At 36.2% G+C, this 19,133-nt stretch overlaps 2 protein-coding genes across 3 annotated transcripts; one reads left to right on the top strand and one right to left on the bottom strand.

The window, feature by feature from the left end:
* Positions 1-1,959: 1,959 nt before the first annotated feature.
* Positions 1,960-9,021, top strand: LOC106772450 (protein CHROMATIN REMODELING 8). 2 transcript variants are annotated; one of them, XM_022784512.1, is made up of 8 exons: positions 1,960-2,496; positions 2,688-3,239; positions 3,434-3,836; positions 4,563-5,430; positions 6,231-6,574; positions 6,785-6,840; positions 7,185-7,652; positions 7,972-9,021. In XM_022784512.1, exons 1-8 carry the CDS (start codon positions 2,407-2,409, stop codon positions 8,653-8,655), a joined length of 3,465 nt encoding a protein of 1,154 aa, XP_022640233.1. In that variant the 5' UTR covers positions 1,960-2,406; the 3' UTR covers positions 8,656-9,021. The 2 variants fall into 2 exon arrangements, with proteins under 2 accessions (XP_022640233.1, XP_014514340.1); XM_014658854.2 differs by having other exon boundaries at positions 6,231-6,840.
* A 7,618-nt stretch (positions 9,022-16,639) lies between these two features.
* On the bottom strand, positions 16,640-19,117 carry LOC106769781 (uncharacterized protein At1g03900). The gene is made up of 3 exons (XM_014655532.2): positions 18,332-19,117; positions 17,410-17,697; positions 16,640-16,945 (listed from the first exon to the last, which is right to left on the bottom strand). The coding sequence occupies exons 1-3, from the start codon at positions 18,824-18,826 to the stop codon at positions 16,892-16,894; spliced, it is 837 nt and encodes a 278-aa protein (XP_014511018.1). The 5' UTR covers positions 18,827-19,117; the 3' UTR covers positions 16,640-16,891.
* Between the last annotated feature and the right edge of the window lie 16 nt (positions 19,118-19,133).

Raw genomic sequence — 19,133 nt, 5'->3', positions numbered from 1 at the left:
ATCATATCCAATGAGTACATTTTATCCAACATTTGTAATAATAAAATTTTGTACATCAAACCTAATGAATACCTTATGCACAACATAAATGTCAATCCCAAAATTCATGTACAAGTCTAATACATTATGTATAACAACAAAACCATATAACATATAAATGTATAACTTCAATAATTCTAACTCTTACAACACTTTTTATCTTTGCAAGTTGTCATTGTCAAGAATCCAATCACAAACATATGTTTCTCTAAACTATTACAACTCTTCTTGAAATCAACACAACGTACTTTACTATAACAATACATTACCAAAATTATCAAGTCTTTTAACAAATGTTCACATTAACAAAACCTCCTCTTACTTACATTGGTGTAATCGGGATGCTCTTCTCATTGTATTTTGGAACACCATCCCACAATTCAATCATTTTCAAAACAATAACACCACAATCATGTTTGCAAAAATGACAACCGCAAATATATTAATTTTGATGACCCATATTAATGAAAGATACATATATTTAAACCTAATACATTGTTGGTAAAAACTTATGTGTTTGGTTGAATTGAAGTATCCACATGCTCAATTGTGAATGATGGCTTTCTATCTTCATTCATGTTCAACAACATACTAAAAAAGATTTAAAGATGTTGGACCTACACAAAAAAATAAAAGATTTTTAAAACGCCAACCACTAACTCAAATTACAAAATCAGATTACAACAATAAATAATAAGACATACAATATTATTGTCAATTCTTCTACAGTTGTTTCTACCATGCTCAAGTGAGTCAAGCTCAAAGAAATCCAAAGTGGAAATCTCTATAGCATAGCACCACCAATGCAAACAATTCTAAAAACAAAATAAAATTAAAAACAATGATTCAACACAAATGAATAAAAGGAAAACACCTAAATATTGACTTACCATACTATGATATGGTTTCGTTCCTGTAAATAAATAATAAAAAAAGCACAAAAGAACAAATCAAAAGGGGAAATGTGTCTGAGGCCAACAATATAACCTACAAACACACATAGACACACAAAGTTAAAAACATGAAATAGGGCAACCAAGAAAATAAGCTACAAACAAACAAGCACACCCAATGAACAAGCCAACATAAACCCTCAAAATTAGGGCTTTAGGAACAAGCTTTCCAAAAAGAAAAAACTAGAGCACAAAAAAAGGAACACAATATATGAAAACAAGATACACAAAAAATGATTGAACATGTTTTCAAGAACCCTAATCACCAACAAAAAACACATACAACGAAACAAACACAAAGCTTGCCCACGAACACAACGACGACAATAGAGGAGGAACACACATTACGTTTTTGTAAAACGGGGTATCAAAACAAAGAATGAAATGCAAAGTGGACAAATGCAAAGTTAAATGCACCTGTACGCGATGACAGGTGGTGGAGGAATGAAAACAACTTTCTATGATGATGGAGGAGAGGAAAGAATTTTCGTCGGTAATGGAGATTATGAGAGAGAACACTTTCAAAAACAAGATGTATATGTTTTCAAAGGAATGAAAAACTATTCGCGATGGTGTTGTAGAGGAAAGGAGAGAGCTTTAACCGTAGTAAAGAAAACAATATAAAACATTTCAAGAAAAATGTGTAAAAATTAAAAAGAAAAAAGAATTAAAATATACTATGAAATTTATTATAATCCTAATTTCCTCCTCACTTCAACTTTTTTAATTTTTAAAAAAAACTCAAATGCATAATGACATTTCACATTCTGAAATTATTGTAAAATATTGATAATTAAAGTATTTTTTTTTTAAATTATATGTGATATTGTTTTCTTCTATAGATATTAATAAGATGAAAGTAGACCAATATAATATAATACTATATATATATATATATATTAATTATAGTATTTGCCCAGAAAAAGAGAGAAAGGGAAATAAAAAATTATTTGTGTAGACAAAGTGTTAGGGATTGATTGTCAGGGTCTCTGATAGAAGAGAGGGTTTAGAGTTTTCAAAGAATTGTTAAATACAGTGTTAGGGATTGATAATCACATAAAGTTTCTGAGGGTTTAGACTTTCAAAGAATTTTTAAATGAATTCTCATTAAGCAACACAAGTTTAATCTTGCGCAAGAGGCAAAACGACGATTCATTCCTTATGTTAAGGGGTGGGATCACCACGGGGGGCGAAATATAGGAGGTGAAACGGATACAAAATACAACGACGGTGTCACCCACTCTTCTCTCCGAAACGGGAATCGAAGAAGACGAAGAAGCTTTTTACATCTGAATCAGAATCGTCGAACAGAAACTGAACGTTCTTGAGTTATGGTTAATATATAAGCGTTTTCTGTTTTGGAATCAAGGTCACGATGGTTACCACGAGAATTTGCTAACGTTTAAACAATTTGATGGAGGAAGAGGAGGATCGAATTTTGCTCTCTAGTTTGGGCGTAAAATCTGCCAATCCCGAAGACATTGAACGCGACGTTTTGGAAAAGGTATATATCATTAGTTTCTGCCTCTTCACGTTTTTATTTGTTATCTGCATTTTAGTTCGAGTTTTACTGCTTCTATTTCCTTTGAAATCGATTAGCAAGTTTAATTAGAACTCTGTTGAAATTAATAGCATAGTGATGTAAACTTGAAACAAAACCTTAAGATTTGACGGTAGAAGATGTTTAACTTGTAGGCTACTAAGAATGATTCAGTGACCGTTACTGAGGCTGAAGGTAGTGCCGAGGAAGAATGTTCTGATTTACCTGAAAATGTCGATCCATCAGCTAATGCTAAAGCTGAACTTCATCAGAAGTTGAGAGCTGTTCAATTTGAAATTGATGCCGTTGCCTCCACCGTTGAGCGGTTGAGAAATGTGGAAAATAATGAAGAATGTAGTGATGCTGGTGAAGACGACTTGGTGTCGGCTTTTGCTGAGGTTGATTCCTCCAACAATTCAAATCTTCAGTGTGCTCTTGCTGCAGATAGGTTGAGGAGTCTGAAGAAGACGAAAGCTCAACTAGAGAAAGAGCTTTTGAATTTGTCCAAGGATGATGCTTCCAAAAGTGTTGAGGATGAACAATTGATCTTTAGTTTAGTGAGGGAAGAACGGAAGCCCAAGAGGAAGGTTAAAGAAGATAAAAAGTCAGACAAAAGCAAGGGAAAACGACTTAAGAAAGTTTCGTTTGACGATGATGTTGATTTTGATACTGTTCTAGATGCAGCCTCTGCCGGCTTTGTTGAAACAGTGAGTTTTACTTTTTATGATCACATTTTTTTTGCCGTATTTTGTCATATTTTTTTTTGGTCTAAAAGAATTGGAGATTAGAAGGGGAGAACTCGATTTATATGAAGTACTATGAGTGTACCAAATTTTAAGTATATAATACTTGGTGGAGGTAGTAACGGAGAACTTATTTTCTACTACTTCATATGACTTAGGAAAGGGATGAACTGGTGAGAAAAGGAATTTTAACCCCTTTTCATAAGTTAAAGGGCTTTGAGCGCCGTTTTCAACAACTAGAAACATCAACTAGTCATAATGCAGCTGAGGAGGAAAATGCTAGTGATCTTGCTGCTGCAAGTGTTGAAAGAGCTGCCAAATCTATGTATGAGGCAGCAAGATCTCGCCCAACCACCAAGCTGCTTGAGCCTCAAGATGCACCGAAGCTTGATGCACCCACTTTTCCATTTCGAAGGCTCAGGAAACCACTACAATCTTCCAAAGCTCTGGATAGAGAAATGGAGCCAAATAAAGATTCAAAAAGGAAGAAGAGGCGGCCTCTGCCTGGAAGAAAGTGGACCAAGCGTGTGTCTTGCGATGATACACATATGGAAGAAAGTGGTATGTTTAAAATGTAATGTTTTTATTGAAAATTGGATCAAATTCTTATTTACGTGGACATCAAGAGAATGAAAAATATGAAAAAGTAAATTAGTCTTATAACTCCATAAATTTTCCTATCTGGTAATAAAGTTGCAGGCCCCATGATGCACTCAAATAATCAAGAGGAGCTAAACTATAGTGAATTAACATGTAACTTCATATTAAGCTTTGACAATGCCTTTATTAGAGATGCCAATATAGAGGAATAATTCAAACTAGTTGCATTTGGTTATATTTTAAAAAATTTAGCATGGATATATCTTTTGCCATAATTATTATTTGCTATCAGCATTTTATTTTATGCAAATGGTGATGCGTCTTTTTTTAGTGCTTTGTTTCTAGTGCTATACGAATTTGTTGCTTGCAGTTTTAAAACGCCTGTTTTGCAATCTAAATTTTTGTCCGTTAAGAGTGTATCTGTATAGATAAATCATGTGTTGATAGTGGATTATACATTCAACTTATTTCCTAGACCAATATTCCCGTTTCGAAAGATTCTGAAAGGAAATTCTAATAAAATAAAGCAAGTGCATTGGCCATGTGTTGATGTGAGGAAATATTATGTGATGTATCATAAACTTGTTCCACTTTTATTTCACTTTAGAATTTTGGTTTGCATTAGTATTATATACCAGTCTGTTTTTGTTCATAACATAATTCAATTTTATTGATTTGTTTTTTCAGAAAATGCAGATGGTTGCTTAGATAGTTCCAGTTTTGAAAATTTAGAAGAACAAGGCATTGATCTTGATGATCATGAATCTTATGTAACGTTAGAAGGTGGGCTGAAAATCCCCGATAAGATATTTGAAGCTCTGTTTGACTATCAAAAGGTTGGTGTTCAGTGGCTGTGGGAATTGCATTGCCAAAGAGCTGGTGGAATTATTGGTGATGAGATGGGACTTGGTAAAACTGTCCAGATCTTATCTTTCCTTGGTGCACTGCACTATAGTGGCATGTACAAACCTAGCATTATTGTCTGCCCTGTTACACTCTTGCGACAGTGGAAAAGGGAAGCTAACAAGTGGTACCCAAAATTCCTTGTAGAGCTTTTACACGAATCGGCTCAAGATTCTGCTCCTAGGAAGAAGCGAGCTAAATCTGAAGAAACAGACTCTGAAACCAATAGTTCAAGTGATAATGATTATGAAAAAAGTGAACCATCTAGAAACACAAAAAAATGGGAATCCCTGATAAATCATGTAATGAGATCAGAATCTGGATTACTTATCACCACTTATGAGCAGCTCAGAATATTGGGGGATCAGTTGCTTGATATTCAATGGGGGTATGCAGTTCTTGATGAAGGGCATAAAATAAGGAATCCAAATGCTGAAGTTACCCTCGTTTGCAAGCAGCTACAAACTGTACATCGAATCATAATGACTGGTGCACCTATTCAGAATAAACTGACTGAACTATGGTCATTGTTTGATTTTGTTTTTCCTGGAAAATTGGGTGTTTTGCCTGTATTCGAAGTTGAATTTGCAGTTCCTATAGCAGTTGGTGGGTATGCAAATGCTTCACCTTTGCAAGTATCCACTGCATACAGGTGGGTCGATATTTTTCTTTTGTTGTTGCAAAGGTATACTTTTAGAAGGGTTATGTTAAAAATTTGGTCTTTATGGTCCCTACCATTAACCAAAGTTATAAAAGTGTTAATTTTTTTTTAAGTTTACCCTTACTGTCATTTCAGACAAATGTTTGACACTGTTGTAATTTGGTTGACAACAGTGGAGACCATTTTATAAATAATTTTTTTATGTAACAACTAAAATGTAGAGGTTTAATTTTATTTTATTTTTGTGTAGGGACCAAAATAAAAAGTGGTGTCAAATATAGAGACCAAATATTTAATTTAACCATTAAAACAAACCTTTTACTGGTGTAAATTTCCTCCTCCACTATTAAATTTCATAACCAATTTTCATAAAAGTGCCAGAAGGGAAAAATTAATCACTGGTAGATTTATGGATGCACCAGATAAATAAGGTTAAGGTGGCCAGTTTTCATATCCTTTTTGTTATCACTAGAAAGTTTATCAATGTCTACTGAAGTCTGAGACTAACAATTCCAAAAATATGGGCGTCTTTTGTTCATAAACTGGAAATGTTTTTCCAGGAATTTCTATATTGTACTTCAAACAAAATTTAAGGCATTGTATTGTTTTAATAATAAGTTACAACAGGTAACCAATCATGATCCTTTGATGTGTGGGAAAATGAAGCAAAAGAAGTTTTTCAATATTTTTAATTAGATTGTTTGCATATTTCATCTAGGGATATTGAACTAGTTAACTTTGAAGGTAAGCCTCTAATACCAAATAATATTAATATACTTGTCATTTTTTAGGTGTGCTGTGGTGCTGCGTGATTTAATCATGCCTTATCTTCTCCGACGGATGAAGGCTGATGTGAATGCCCAACTTCCAAAGAAGACGGAGCATGTTCTATTTTGCAGCCTTACACCAGAACAGGTATCTGCTTACAGAGCATTTTTAGCTAGCACTGATGTGGAGCAAATATTGGATGGACACAGGAATTCTCTTTATGGAATTGATGTGATGCGCAAGATCTGTAACCACCCTGATCTACTTGAAAGGGATCATGCCTTCAGTGATCCAGATTATGGAAATCCAGAACGTAGTGGGAAAATGAAAGTTGTTGGTCAAGTGCTTAATGTTTGGAAGGAACAAGGTCACCGTGTTCTCCTTTTTACTCAAACCCAACAAATGCTTGACATTTTTGAGAATTTTTTGACATCTTCTGGTCATGTTTATCGGAGAATGGATGGTCTCACTCCTGTTAAACAGAGAATGGCCTTAATAGATGAATTTAATGCCTCAAGTGAAATATTTATTTTCATTTTAACGACCAAAGTTGGGGGTTTGGGGACCAATCTTACAGGTGCAGATAGGGTGATCATCTTTGACCCTGACTGGAATCCCTCAAATGATATGCAGGTAGGTTTGTACTGGATACATCCTTTTGTGGAAATTTTTGAAATTTGAATGAACTTCCCTTCCACCATGTTCACTTAGCCGGTTGGTTATAAATCATAGGAAGAGGATAGAGAAATTAGGAATCAATGGGCATAGAAGGGTGAAGCATACAGCATTCTTTTATCACCTTATTTCATTCCATCCTTAACCATGTATCTAACTAAAACAAGTTTTTGGAGTAAAATTGTCTGACGTTTATATTTGTGAAATTGTTTCCATTTTCTTATTATCATGGAAGATGTTGTTGTGGTTTCAAATTTAAATCCTAAAATGTTTAGTAATAGGATACTCATTTCTTTTAACAGGCGAGAGAGCGGGCTTGGCGTATTGGTCAGAAGCGGGATGTAACCGTGTATAGGTTGATAACACGGGGAACTATTGAGGAGAAAGTGTATCACCGTCAGATTTACAAACATTTTCTTACAAATAAGATATTGAAGAATCCACAACAGAAAAGGTTCTTTAAGGCCCGGGATATGAAAGATCTTTTCGTACTTAACGTGGATGAAGGAACTGGGTCAACCGAAACTTCAAATATTTTTAGTCAAATATCTGAAGAAGTGACTGTCATTGGGACACAGAAAGAAAATAAGGATACGAATGAACATAGCCAAACTGCCAAACTGGATTCTGAAGATGTTGCAGTTAATAATGATGACAAGTCGGAGAGAGGATCTTCGGAGGGAAAGGGGAAAGAGAAGGTTGAACTTTATAATGGGGTTGATGATGGAACAGATATATTGAAAAGCCTTTTTGATGCCAATGGGATACATGTGAGTTTCTTCTCTGCATACGAGTGTTTCAGCGTACATCCAGTTTTATCATGCATCGTTATGTTTATTTGACTAATTCTAGTAAAACTACACCCTGTTGATCAACTTCAAGAACTAAGATAATTATGAACAATGCTAGCATACTATATGATTTGATTTTGTACTGTAGTTACATTTACCATGCTCTGTGCCTCAGGCTAGTTTAGAATGTGATACTTCCATATTAGCATGTTTCTTGTTATAGATAGAGTAATGCTTTTTATTTTCTAGTACTTCTTTTCTGTGTTTCCTTTGTAATAAACCTGTTCTATGATGGTAGAGTGCCGTGAACCATGATTTGATCATGAATGCCCATGATGAGGAGAAGATGAGACTTGAGGAGCAAGCATCCCAAGTTGCACGAAGAGCTGCAGAAGCTTTACGTAAGTCACGAATGCTCAGAAGCCATGATAGTGTATCTGTTCCCACGTGGACAGGAAGGTCAGGAACTGCTGGTGCACCATCATCTGTTCGTCGGAAGTTTGGTTCAACAGTGAATCCCCTGTTGGTAAATAAAGGCAAGGTATATGACGAGTTACCCAGCAAGGGAACGGCGAAATTAAATGGATTCGCTGCTGGGGCATCCGCAGGTAAAGCTTTATCTTCTGTGGAACTTTTAGCTCAAATTCGAGGTAACCAAGAGAAAGCCATTGGTGCCGGGCTCGAACATCAGTCTAGCATGTTGTCAAGTTCCACGAATGAAGCAAGATCTGTAGATGTTAGATCTTTCAGGGCTACTGCAAGTTCATCTGGATTACAACCTGAAGTATTGATTCGGCAAATCTGCACTTTTATACAACAGCGAGGGGGTAGTTCTGATTCAGCTAGCATAGTTCAGTATTTCAAGGAACGTATTCCCTCACAAGATCTTGCCCTGTTCAAGAATCTTTTAAAGGAAATTGCGACTCTGCATAAAGGATCAAATGGATCTCATTGGGTTCTGAAACCAGACTATCAATTCTGATGTCAGACACTACCAATAGGAGTGAGTTATTTGCCAAGACTCTGAAGCATGCTTCTTCGTGCTGTCGTGGTTTGTTTTTTTACTGATGTTAGTTTTTGTATGAGACAGTCGCGAAGAAAGCCTCTAGAGCCCATTTGAGTTATTAACTCAATTTTGTACACGGAAAAGACAGGCACCACCTCTATGGTGTGCGGTAAATAGTAGTTTTGTAAAGCCGCGTCGTTATTTCTATTTTTATTCATTTGGTTTTCTAAGTAAAGAAAGCCATGTAGAGACAATTCCTTTAACATCCTTTTAATCTTAACTAGGTATTCTCATGAATAGACTTGTTAAATTAGTTTATTTAATAAGATTTAATCTTAGTCCACATGGAAAAAAAAAATTATTATAAAAGTATACAATATCAGGTCAGTTGATAGATTTTTTTTAACAGGTTCACTATTTTATTTTTGATAATATATTTTTAATAACCTGGTGCGACTCGTCTTCTTTAGAGATGGCGTTTGACAATACTATTTCCTTATGCTAGCGTTGAAATTTGGTTCATTGACCAAGGACATTATGACTATCTTGAGTGAGATGAAAGTCATGTGCCTACTAAAAAAGCTGATTAGTGGAAACAAGTAGATTTTCAGTTGTGTGTCCTGTTATGATAATCAGTGGAACCCAAACTTCTTATATCTCTAAGAGTTTTCAAAACTTGTCACTCCCTTCGAAAGAAAGCTCAAAGCATTTATGAAAACGATATTCAACGTCTCTATGACAATGCAAACAAGCTTGCATCTCTTAAAATGACAAACCATGATATGAGTCATTCATGGCTAAAGCACAATCTACTGTCAAAGAACTCATGATGTTTTTGGAAGAGGATCCATTAGAGGATATAAAAAAGAAACTAGACAAATTTTACATGGTGTTGATCCTTCGTGCCCTACATCCCGATTTTGATAATCTCAGAGATTAACTTTTGACCAATCATGAGATCCTCTCCATGGAAACATTGACCACTAGTCTTTTGCATGCCCCAGTACCTCAAACTCATGAAGCACATGAACTCGTGGAACCATCTGTCATGGTTGCCACACGAGGAAGAGGAGGACATGGCACTAGAGGAGGAGGAGGAGGAGGAGGTCGGGGACGTCCTCAATGAACATACTGTAAATGGATGGGTCACACTCAAGAATATTGCTACTTCTTACACGGTTTCCCTTCTAAAACCGCCAATATTTCGAAGACTGAAACCTTCACTTCTAAGTTCATCGAAAATGAATATCAAGAGTATTTAAGGTTAAAGTCTAATAGCTTGGCATAGCCATCTCAATCTCCCGGTACATCAACAACCTGCATTTCTCAATCCAGGGAAGGTCAAAATTCATGGGGTAATTGACTCAGGTCCTTCTGATCACATTTCTGGTAATACCTCTTTATTCTCATCTATTTCCTTTCGAGAATTCATTGTCTCCCTCCCTCAATCTCAACTTTGTCCTTTTTTATCCTATTTGTTGTCCTTTTAATTTATTTTGCTAAGCCAGTTGACCAAAATGTTAAATTGTTCAATAACCTTTGATCATAAATCTTTTGTTATACAAGAGCGTGGTTTATGGAGACATATTGGAGAAGGATATGAAGTGGTGGATTATACCATTTTGGATCTCATCCAAGGGTGTCCTGTGTTGCTGCTCCTAATCCTAAAGTGCTACATGATCACTTGGCCATCCTCATTTGTCCAAATTAAAAAAGATGTGTCCTAAACTTAATGGTCTCCAAACCTTAGAATGTGAATCATGTCAATTAGGAAAACATGTTAGATCTTCCTTTCCTAAAAGGTCTCAATCAATACGTAATTCTAGTTTTTCCATCATCCATCTGATATGTGGGGACCTAGTCGTATCTCCTCCTTTGGTTTTAGATATTTTGTTATCTTCGATGATGAATATTCAAGATGTACTTGGGTTTATCTTATGAAAAATCGCTCTTAATTGTTAGCTATCTTTACATCCTTTTTGAATGAAATCAGAAATCAATTTGGTCAAGTAATCAAAATATTAAGAAGTGAAATTGCAAAAGAGTATTTTTCATCCTCCTTTTCTACCATCTTGAGTTCCCATGGTATCTTACATCAGTCTACTTGTCCTCATACACCCTAGCAAAATGGTATAGTAGAATGAAAAAATAGACACTTGGTTGAAACTGCCCGTACCCTTTTGCTTGGTGCCCATATTCTTGTCTATCATTAGGGGGATGTCATCTTAACTGCATGTTATCTTATTAATAGGATGCCCTCCTCACTAGTGCATCTTCATCTGCAGCTTTAGGACTAGTCTTCCTCACTTGAACCATATGCTCATCTTTGAAGACATTGATGACAACCTTAGCCATCTTCATGAATGGCCTTCGAAGAATGATAGGAATCTTCAAATCATCCCCCATCTCCATCACCACAAAATCCACCGGGAATTTGAGTTTATCAATTTGAACCACAACATCTTCCACCACACCGTAGGGTTTCTTAGTATAACTATCCACCATTTGCAGAGTCATCTATGTAGGTTTGATTTCAAGACTACCAACCTTTTTCAGCACAAATAAGGGCATCAAATTAATGCTAGACCTTAAATCAATTAGGGCCTTCCCTACATCATAATTCCCAATAGTTCAAGGAATAGTAAAACTTCTCAGATCTTTAACTTTGGGAGGAAGCGTCTTCTACAAAATCACACTGCAATTACCCCATACCTCAATTGTTTACTCATCTAAACAATTTTTCTTTTTGAGTAATTTCTTCAGATATTTTGCATAGGCAGGGATTTGTTGCAATGTCTCAGTCAATGGAATTGTAATCTCCAATTTCTTGAAGATTTCCTTGAAACACCTTAACAACTCCTCTTTATCCTTTCTAGAACAATTCTAAGGATACAGAAGAATCTTCTCAACTTTTCTCTCTATTCTTCTCTCACCCTCTTCTTCTTATTTTCTCTCTCTCTTCATTCTTTTCTTTCTCTCTCTCTCTCATTCTCTTCTTCTTTCTCAATCAACTCAACTCTTTCTTTTCTCTCAATTTTTCCCTCTTCTGACCTCTCGTCACTTATGCTCATAATAGCATTACACTCCTCTTTAGGGTTAACTTCAGTATTAGCCCCAAACTGCTTTTCACTTTTATCCTCCAACTTTTTAGCCAATTAGCTAACCTCTATATCTCCAAATTCCTTATGGCAGCTTCAGTGCTTTTATGATTGGAGATAGTTTCCTGCATAAATTGTTGGAGGGACTCCTCAAGCTTTTTAGTTCTTTCAGATAAAGAGGGTTGTTGTTGCCATTGTTTCTATGGTGGTCTATTATATTGCCCAGCTTGTCCAGCTTGCCCTTGACCCATACTTGGGTGAGGTTTCCATCCTTAGTTGTGATTACCTGGATGGAACTAATTACCCATATAGTTGGCTTCTTCCTAGGCCTCAACTGGCATAACACATTGGCCATTAATATGATCTCCACCATATAATTCACAAAGTTTCTATTGAACCTATGAAACATTATGCAATTCTTGTGGCAATTGAGAGAGATTCTTCATAAGATTATCCAATCGTTGATTCATGATCTTGTTTTGCGCTAACAGAGCATCTTGAGGTTGTAATATTAGAACTCCATTCTGTTGAGGTGCAACTCCTCTTTCCTTATGCATTTCATTATCATTAGAAGCCATGTTTTCAATCAATTCATACGCTTCCTCTAGAGTCTTGCATTTGATATTACCTCAAACTGAGGCATCTAGCATCAATTTTGTTTGCGAGCCAAGTCCTCCAAGGAAAAGAATGACTACTATAGCTTCATCAAAGCCATGTGTAGGTGTCTTTCTCAACAAGTCTTTATATATGTCCCACTCCTGACCTAACGTCTCCTTCATGCCTTGCCTGAAAGAAAAAATTTCTTGTTTACCTTTGATTGTGGGAAGTATTTGTTCAAAAACTTTGCTACCACAGTTTCCCACTCAGTAAAGTTGTTTTCCGGAAAAGAGTTCAACCACAACTTAGAATTGACTCCTAAAGAGAAAGGGAACAAGCTAAGCCTTATACCTTCATCTGGCACGCCATTTATCTTCACTGTATTACAAATCTCGTTGAACGTGGTCAGATGCTAATATGGATTTTCATGTGACAATCCATTAAATTGGTTGCTCTTCACCAATTGAATGAGAGCAGGCTTCATATCAATATTCATAGCATTAACCATCGGCCTTGCAATGTTATTTAAATGATGAGGGCCAACAACTGTTGAATAGTCTGCCAAAGTACGTCTACCATTATTCTCTTCAGTCATATCTTCTTTCTCCTGGTCAGATCTTTGAGGTGAAGTCTGTAAAAGTGTCTCAGGAGGAGGGAAAAGTTCTCTAGACGTCCTGATTCTCCTTCTTCTTCTTCTTCTTCTTCTTCTTCTACTTTCGTCCAATCCTTTAAGAAGAGGTTCAAAACTCATCTTCTTCATTTAATTGTTAATGTCACTATCTAATTTACTTAAAACTTGATCCCTTGGCAAAGAAAGTCTATCCTTAATTACTAGATCATAATCCCTTGCAACCCTAATAATTAATTCTACATTACGATTAGTAGCTTAAGACAACCAAACCTCCTATCCCCATCCCTGGACAATATTGCTTTTGGGAGAAATTATCCAGATCTTGGTTTCTCAGTATTTCCCAATATGATAGAAAACCATAAATCATGTCATTAATGAGTTAAACATAATAAGCATAGAGCAAAGGAGAAAAACCCTAACAATTAATGAAAGAAGCATATATAAATCAGAATCAATTCAAATACATGAGAGTTCACAAGGTTACATCATCCCCCAACAACAAATAAAAATTAGTTCTCCATTGTCATGGAGAAACTAGATGTACAATGGCAATATAATGAAAGATAAACCCTAAAAACCGAAGAGGAGTGCTCCTGCATCCAATCTTGCCTCCAAAGAGTCGAAAAGTGTGAATTTTCATCTATTCCGTTAAAAGATACAATCCCTAGAGTGCCTAAGTCCTTAAATAAATCAAATAAAAAGTCCAAGCCCATGTCGCCGCGCTCAACACCCCAACTTAGGGCAGCCGAGCGTGAATGCGAGAATAGCTACGCTCAGTGCCCCTGGAAGGGCGCCCAGGCGCTCAGTGCCTCAAAAAGGGGTAGTCACGCGTCAATGCGAGCCTCTGGCGTTGAGGGCCCCAGAAAAGGGCGTTGAGGCATCCTACGATCTTCCTTTTTGATGCTTTTTCAGTCCTTTCTGAGTTCCAACTCCTTGGTACTTCAACTCTTCTTCCAAATCATCCAAATTTCCTACAACATCAAGTGAATTAGTGATAAAATCATAAAGTATAACCTCAACTCTCTTTATTCACAAAATAACCTAAAAGCAAAGGGTTAAGCAAGTTTTTAAATCAAAAAGGGTTCATTAAGTATCAAAATTGAGTCACAGATAACGGTGAAATCAAACGTTATCATTGCCCTCCTATTTTTCTCTTTTATCCTCAATGTCTTCTGTTGTTATACCTAAGAGTGTGAAAGAAGCACTTGATGATCCTAGATGGCCACAAGCTATGATTGTAGAAATGCAAGCTCTTTACAATAGTGATACTTGGGAGCTAGTGCCCCTTCCCCGGGCAAAAAGGCAGTTGGTTGCCGATGGGTGTATGTAGTTAAAGTCGGCCCTGATGGTGAAATTGATTTGCTCAAAGCCTGACTTGTTGCAAAAAGGTTACACTCTGGTTTATGGTCTTGATTATTGTAACACTTTCTCTTCTGTAACCAAGATTACTACCATTCGCCTCTTCTTTTCCATGGCAGTCATTCGTCACTGGCTACTTCATCAATTGGATATCAAGAATAATTTCCTATATGGTGATCTTGAGGAAGACGTTTATATGGAGCAACCTCCTGGGTTTGTTGCTTAGGGGGAGTATGGTATGGTATGCAAACTACATCGATCTTTATATGGCCTCAAGCAATCACCACGTCCTTGGTTTGGAAAGTTTAGCTCCATTGTGCAAAAATTTAGGCTAAAATAAAGTGAAGCAGACCATACGATTTTTTACTATCATTCTTCTCTTGAAAAATGTGTTTACTTAATAGTATATGTTGATGATATTACAGGAAATGATGTTGTTAGAATATCTCAACTGAAAGAGTACTTGTGTAGACATTTTCAAACCAATGATCTTGGAAGTCTCAAATACTTCTTAGGCATTGAAGTAGTGCAAACAAAAGATGGAGTTGTAATCTCCCAAAGGAAGTATGCTCTTGAAATATTACAAGAAACAGACATGATTGATTGCAAACTGATAAACAATCCCATGGACTCAAACCAGAAATTAAGGACAAAAGAAGGTGAATTATTCTCCGATCTAGAGAGGTATAGGAGGATGGTTGGAAAACTGATTTATCTCACGATTACAAGTGAGATCTATCCTTTGCAGTTGGAGTGGTTAGCCAGTTCATGCAGGCTCCATGTGTTGACCATTGGAATGCTTTCATTTGCATTCTATGGTATGTCAAAAAGGCTCCCAGGCAATGACTGTGTTATATGAAGATAAAGGAAGCACTCAGGTCTCTACGTATTGTGGTGTAGATTGGGTAGGTTTGCCTATTGATAGACGCTCTACTACAAGATATTGTGTTTTTCTGGGAAGAAACATTATTTCATGGAAAAGTAATAAACATAATGTAGTAGCTCGGTCAACAGTTGAAGCTGAGTGTAGGACAATGGTGACACTAACATGAAAACTTATATGGGTGAAACAATTTCTTCAAGAGCTTAAATTCTGTGACATTCATACTACGAAGATGTATTGAGACAATCAAGCTACACTCCATATTGCATCAAATTCAGTGTTTCGCGAGATGACTAAACATATACAAATTGATTGTCATTTTGTTTGTGAAAAGTTGTGGACTAAAGAAATGTGTACTAAGTTTATTGGGTCAAACGATCAATTCGCAGATGTATTGGCCAAGTCATTAAGGGGTCATCAGATTGAATTTATTTGTTCCAAATTTGGTACATATAATTTGTATGTTCTAACTTGAGGGGGAGTATTAAGATATTTATCCTATTTATCATCATTATATTGTGTCAATGGTTATCCTATTTATCATGATTATATCAATTTATTTTTATAAATAGAAAATTATGAGAGGAATCAATCAAGTCATGTAAAATTATTTTACAGTTTAGTTCTCAAGTTATATATCTAATGTGAATTTTTTTAAATTGTAATTTGTAATTAAAAAATCATAATAAAACGTAAGAAGTTATTAGATTATTTTTTAAAATTGCCGGTATAATCATGTACACTGTTTTTTTTTAAAAAAAATAGACAACTAAATTAAACGATTTAAAAGTACTGACCAAAAAATACTAATTTAACCATAATTTTTGTTACAACAAGCTTAATTTAGATCGAAAGTGTAACATGATATTTTCAGAAAATTAATGAATTACTCTTAACCATTTAAAAATCAAATTCAACTTCGTAAAAACAGATATAGAAAAAAAAAAAAAAACTAATTTAACCTTGACTTTATTATAAACTATGTGCTCGTGTTAATAATTCTTTTTACAAATATATATAATAAAATATCTTGTATTAACTATTTTGTTAGCTTCAATAGGAACTTGCCTTTAATTTACATAAAAACAATTTGTTTATAAGGTCAATTATAATATTCTAAATTATAATTTATAGCCTCAGTGAAATTGTAATGTTGTAGGGAGTTTTGAAATTTAGTGCAATAGTCCGTGTAGAGAACTACACAGTTACATAGCTGTTGGCTCTGTTGCTCAAGTGACAAGTGCAATATATAGCAGCTGGTAAAACTGGTTATTGTCAAGCAACACAACAACGGCTTCATATATACTTATTTCAATTATTTGGTATTCGGTTGAAGATGGTACATGCATGGCATTCGTAACACTACCTTTAACATAAAATCACAAGCACAACTTAATCAAGAAATATTCTTTTGGGATACTGATTGGGGGTAATTCTTTTTATAGAGATGAGAAAACTGTTATTACAAACAAAGAAATACATAAATATTTCCATAATATTCTCAAGAGATCGGTAGTTGGCGCTAAATTCACTTATGACACCTCCTTGTGCACAGATTCTTCAACTGTAGCTTTTCTCAATTTAAAGAACCAAAAAAATCAGAGAATGATAAAAGCCTCATTGTTAAAATGCTCATATATGTAATCAGAAGGCTGCCCATCCTGAAGCTCCTGAGGTGTTTGTTGAGGGAAGATTTTTCTGTAAATGAAAACCAAGAAATGCAATTGTTACTCATAACAGAGAAAACCTCTTGGTTAAACTGGAATGCTCCAGAATATAACCAAGAAAATTGCTCGCTTTTTCAAATCATTGTGATCAAGTGGGTAGGACTCTAAAACTAAAAAAAAATAAACGAATATAAAGTTAGTATTCTAAATCTCTCGACCTTTATGCGGTTATGGCTTGAAATCAAGGGTACGTTGCTTCAGATTTGGGGATACAACATTGAGAATGCGATGATGAAAAAGTTAGGTTAATCAAGCTTATTAAAATTAGATAGATAAAGCATATACAGTCCCCAATTAGATCTTGTCTGAACGATGTATAGGAAATGATGTTGGTAAGTCGTGCAATGCAATAACTATTAAGCAAAAAATGTCAACGACATGAATCAATAACATTCGAAAAGGAAAATACCAAATGCACGAGCTGGACCCACATACCTGTAGTTGAGAAAGATCTGATAAAGAGTCAGTAGAATGTTTCACACTTTCATATGTCCCTTTAGGATCAGTAGCGCGACCTGTGGAAGCAATCCGAGCAGCAACAGGATCATTTGGTGGGGGTGGAAGGGGAGACCTGATTTTCCCAATCCCACTTGGTGGGGGAGCTAGGCTCAAGGTTTTTGGTTTTGGTGTTGCAGCATGCCCACCGGTTAGGCCAGCAGCTGAAAGCATGCCAGTTCCACCAGATACCTTGTGCTTCACATTAATTCTAATGGTTTCCCCGTCCTAAATGCCAAATAACAAATACATCCTTGAGAACAATGGAATAGTGGCGATCCACAGGATAAGAGAAACACACTGATAAGATATGAGAAAGTAAATTCATCAAAATTTTGAAGAACTGTGAAACAGAAAAACACCAGAAACTGCTAAAAATTTTATATTTGACCAAAGCAAAGTAAGGTCGTGTTTAGATAAACTTATCTATAAACATGTACAGCAGAAGAAAATAAGAACATAAAATGTATTACTTCTTCGTAAGCTCAAATCAATTTGTACAAGTTAAATGAATAGAGCTTCTATGAAAATTAAGTGCATACATTAACTTTAGCTTATGTCAAAAGCTCAAATCTTTAGTTTCTATAAATTAATCCAAACTGACCCTAATTCTTGGTCACAGCAAAAAAGCATACAGTAACATAACAAAGAATACAAGCACAGCACAAAAACATCATCTCACTGATCCACTTAACCAAAGCATTGAATCATGCTTCATCATTCACTCAACAGGTAGACCAATGAAAAATTACATCTCATCTATCCATCTCGAAATAAACTAATTCATAATGATCACAGTAGCGAATTGCAGTTCAACTACAGAATCAAAACAAGCCGACTGTAGAAATTGTGATCGATATACCTTAAGCCTGTGATTGACAGCGGGGTGAATATCGATCTGAGACTCTTCAGCGGCGGCGGAGTCACCAGATTCCTTCTCGTGCTCGCGGCGGACGTACTTCTCGTGATCGGAGAGCGCCACGTTGAAGTCGAAGGCCTCATTCCTCTCATTGAACCCTAGCCCAATGAAGGCGTGCTTACCGCGACCGTCCTCGATCTTGAGGACGAAATAGCGCGACGAGTCGAGGACTGGCTCCACCGCGCTCTCACGCTGGCCAGGGTACACGAAGCAGGCAGCAAAGAGGTCACCGGAGTTCGGATCTTCAAGGCGGATCTCGCAGCGGTCCCGACGAGATACGACGCGGATCCGCCCCGACCAGATCTTGTCGGACTGGAGCCACTCACCGCACTTGTATCCACCGGAGGAGGTGCGCGGCGGGATCTTGTAGACAGAGACCTCACGCACCACCAGAAGCGTGTGCTCGAAGGCCTCCTCCTCCTCCACCTCCAACGACATCGTTTCCGTGGAGGGAATAGGGAATTTGATTGGAGTTTGAGTTAGCGTTTGAGAGAAATTTAACGTGAATTTGTGTTAGCCAAAAAGAGTGCGGTGTTGCGTCTGTGTCTTGCAAGGTCAACTGTTTGGGGAGATGCACTGTCGTAATCTCTTCTTCTTCTTCCTATTACCAATGTAATCTATCTTCTTTTTTTCTTTTTGTTACTCTTCAATTCATGTTTTCTTTTCTTTTAATGTTTGCTTTTTCTTTTATCGTAATAATACAACAATATGGTGTGGTAAAATTTAATTTTGAGAAATGAGATAT

Source organism: Vigna radiata, chromosome 8 (assembly GCF_000741045.1).
Source record: "Vigna radiata var. radiata cultivar VC1973A chromosome 8, Vradiata_ver6, whole genome shotgun sequence".
Taxonomy (NCBI): Eukaryota; Viridiplantae; Streptophyta; class Magnoliopsida; order Fabales; family Fabaceae; genus Vigna; species Vigna radiata.
The sequence above is the reverse complement of the archived record's forward strand: the minus strand, read 5'-3'. Positions and strand labels throughout refer to the sequence as shown.

What these genes read in the sequence shown, in the direction of transcription:
- LOC106769781 (XM_014655532.2), bottom strand. Translation starts at nt 18,826, where the DNA reads ATGTCGTTGGAGGTGGAGGAGGAGGAGGCCTTCGAGCACACGCTTCTG. An exon ending in CTGTCAATCACAGGCTTAAG is followed by an intron (nt 17,698 to 18,331) that starts GTATATCGATCA and finishes TTTGGCATTTAG; the next exon opens with GACGGGGAAACCATTAGAAT. An exon ending in CAGATCTTTCTCAACTACAG is followed by an intron (nt 16,946 to 17,409) that starts GTATGTGGGTCC and finishes TTTCATTTACAG; the next exon opens with AAAAATCTTCCCTCAACAAA.
- LOC106772450 (XM_014658854.2), top strand. Translation starts at nt 2,407, where the DNA reads ATGGAGGAAGAGGAGGATCGAATTTTGCTCTCTAGTTTGGGCGTAAAA. An exon ending in AACGCGACGTTTTGGAAAAG is followed by an intron (nt 2,497 to 2,687) that starts GTATATATCATT and finishes TTTAACTTGTAG; the next exon opens with GCTACTAAGAATGATTCAGT. An exon ending in ATCCCTCAAATGATATGCAG is followed by an intron (nt 6,841 to 7,184) that starts GTAGGTTTGTAC and finishes TTCTTTTAACAG; the next exon opens with GCGAGAGAGCGGGCTTGGCG.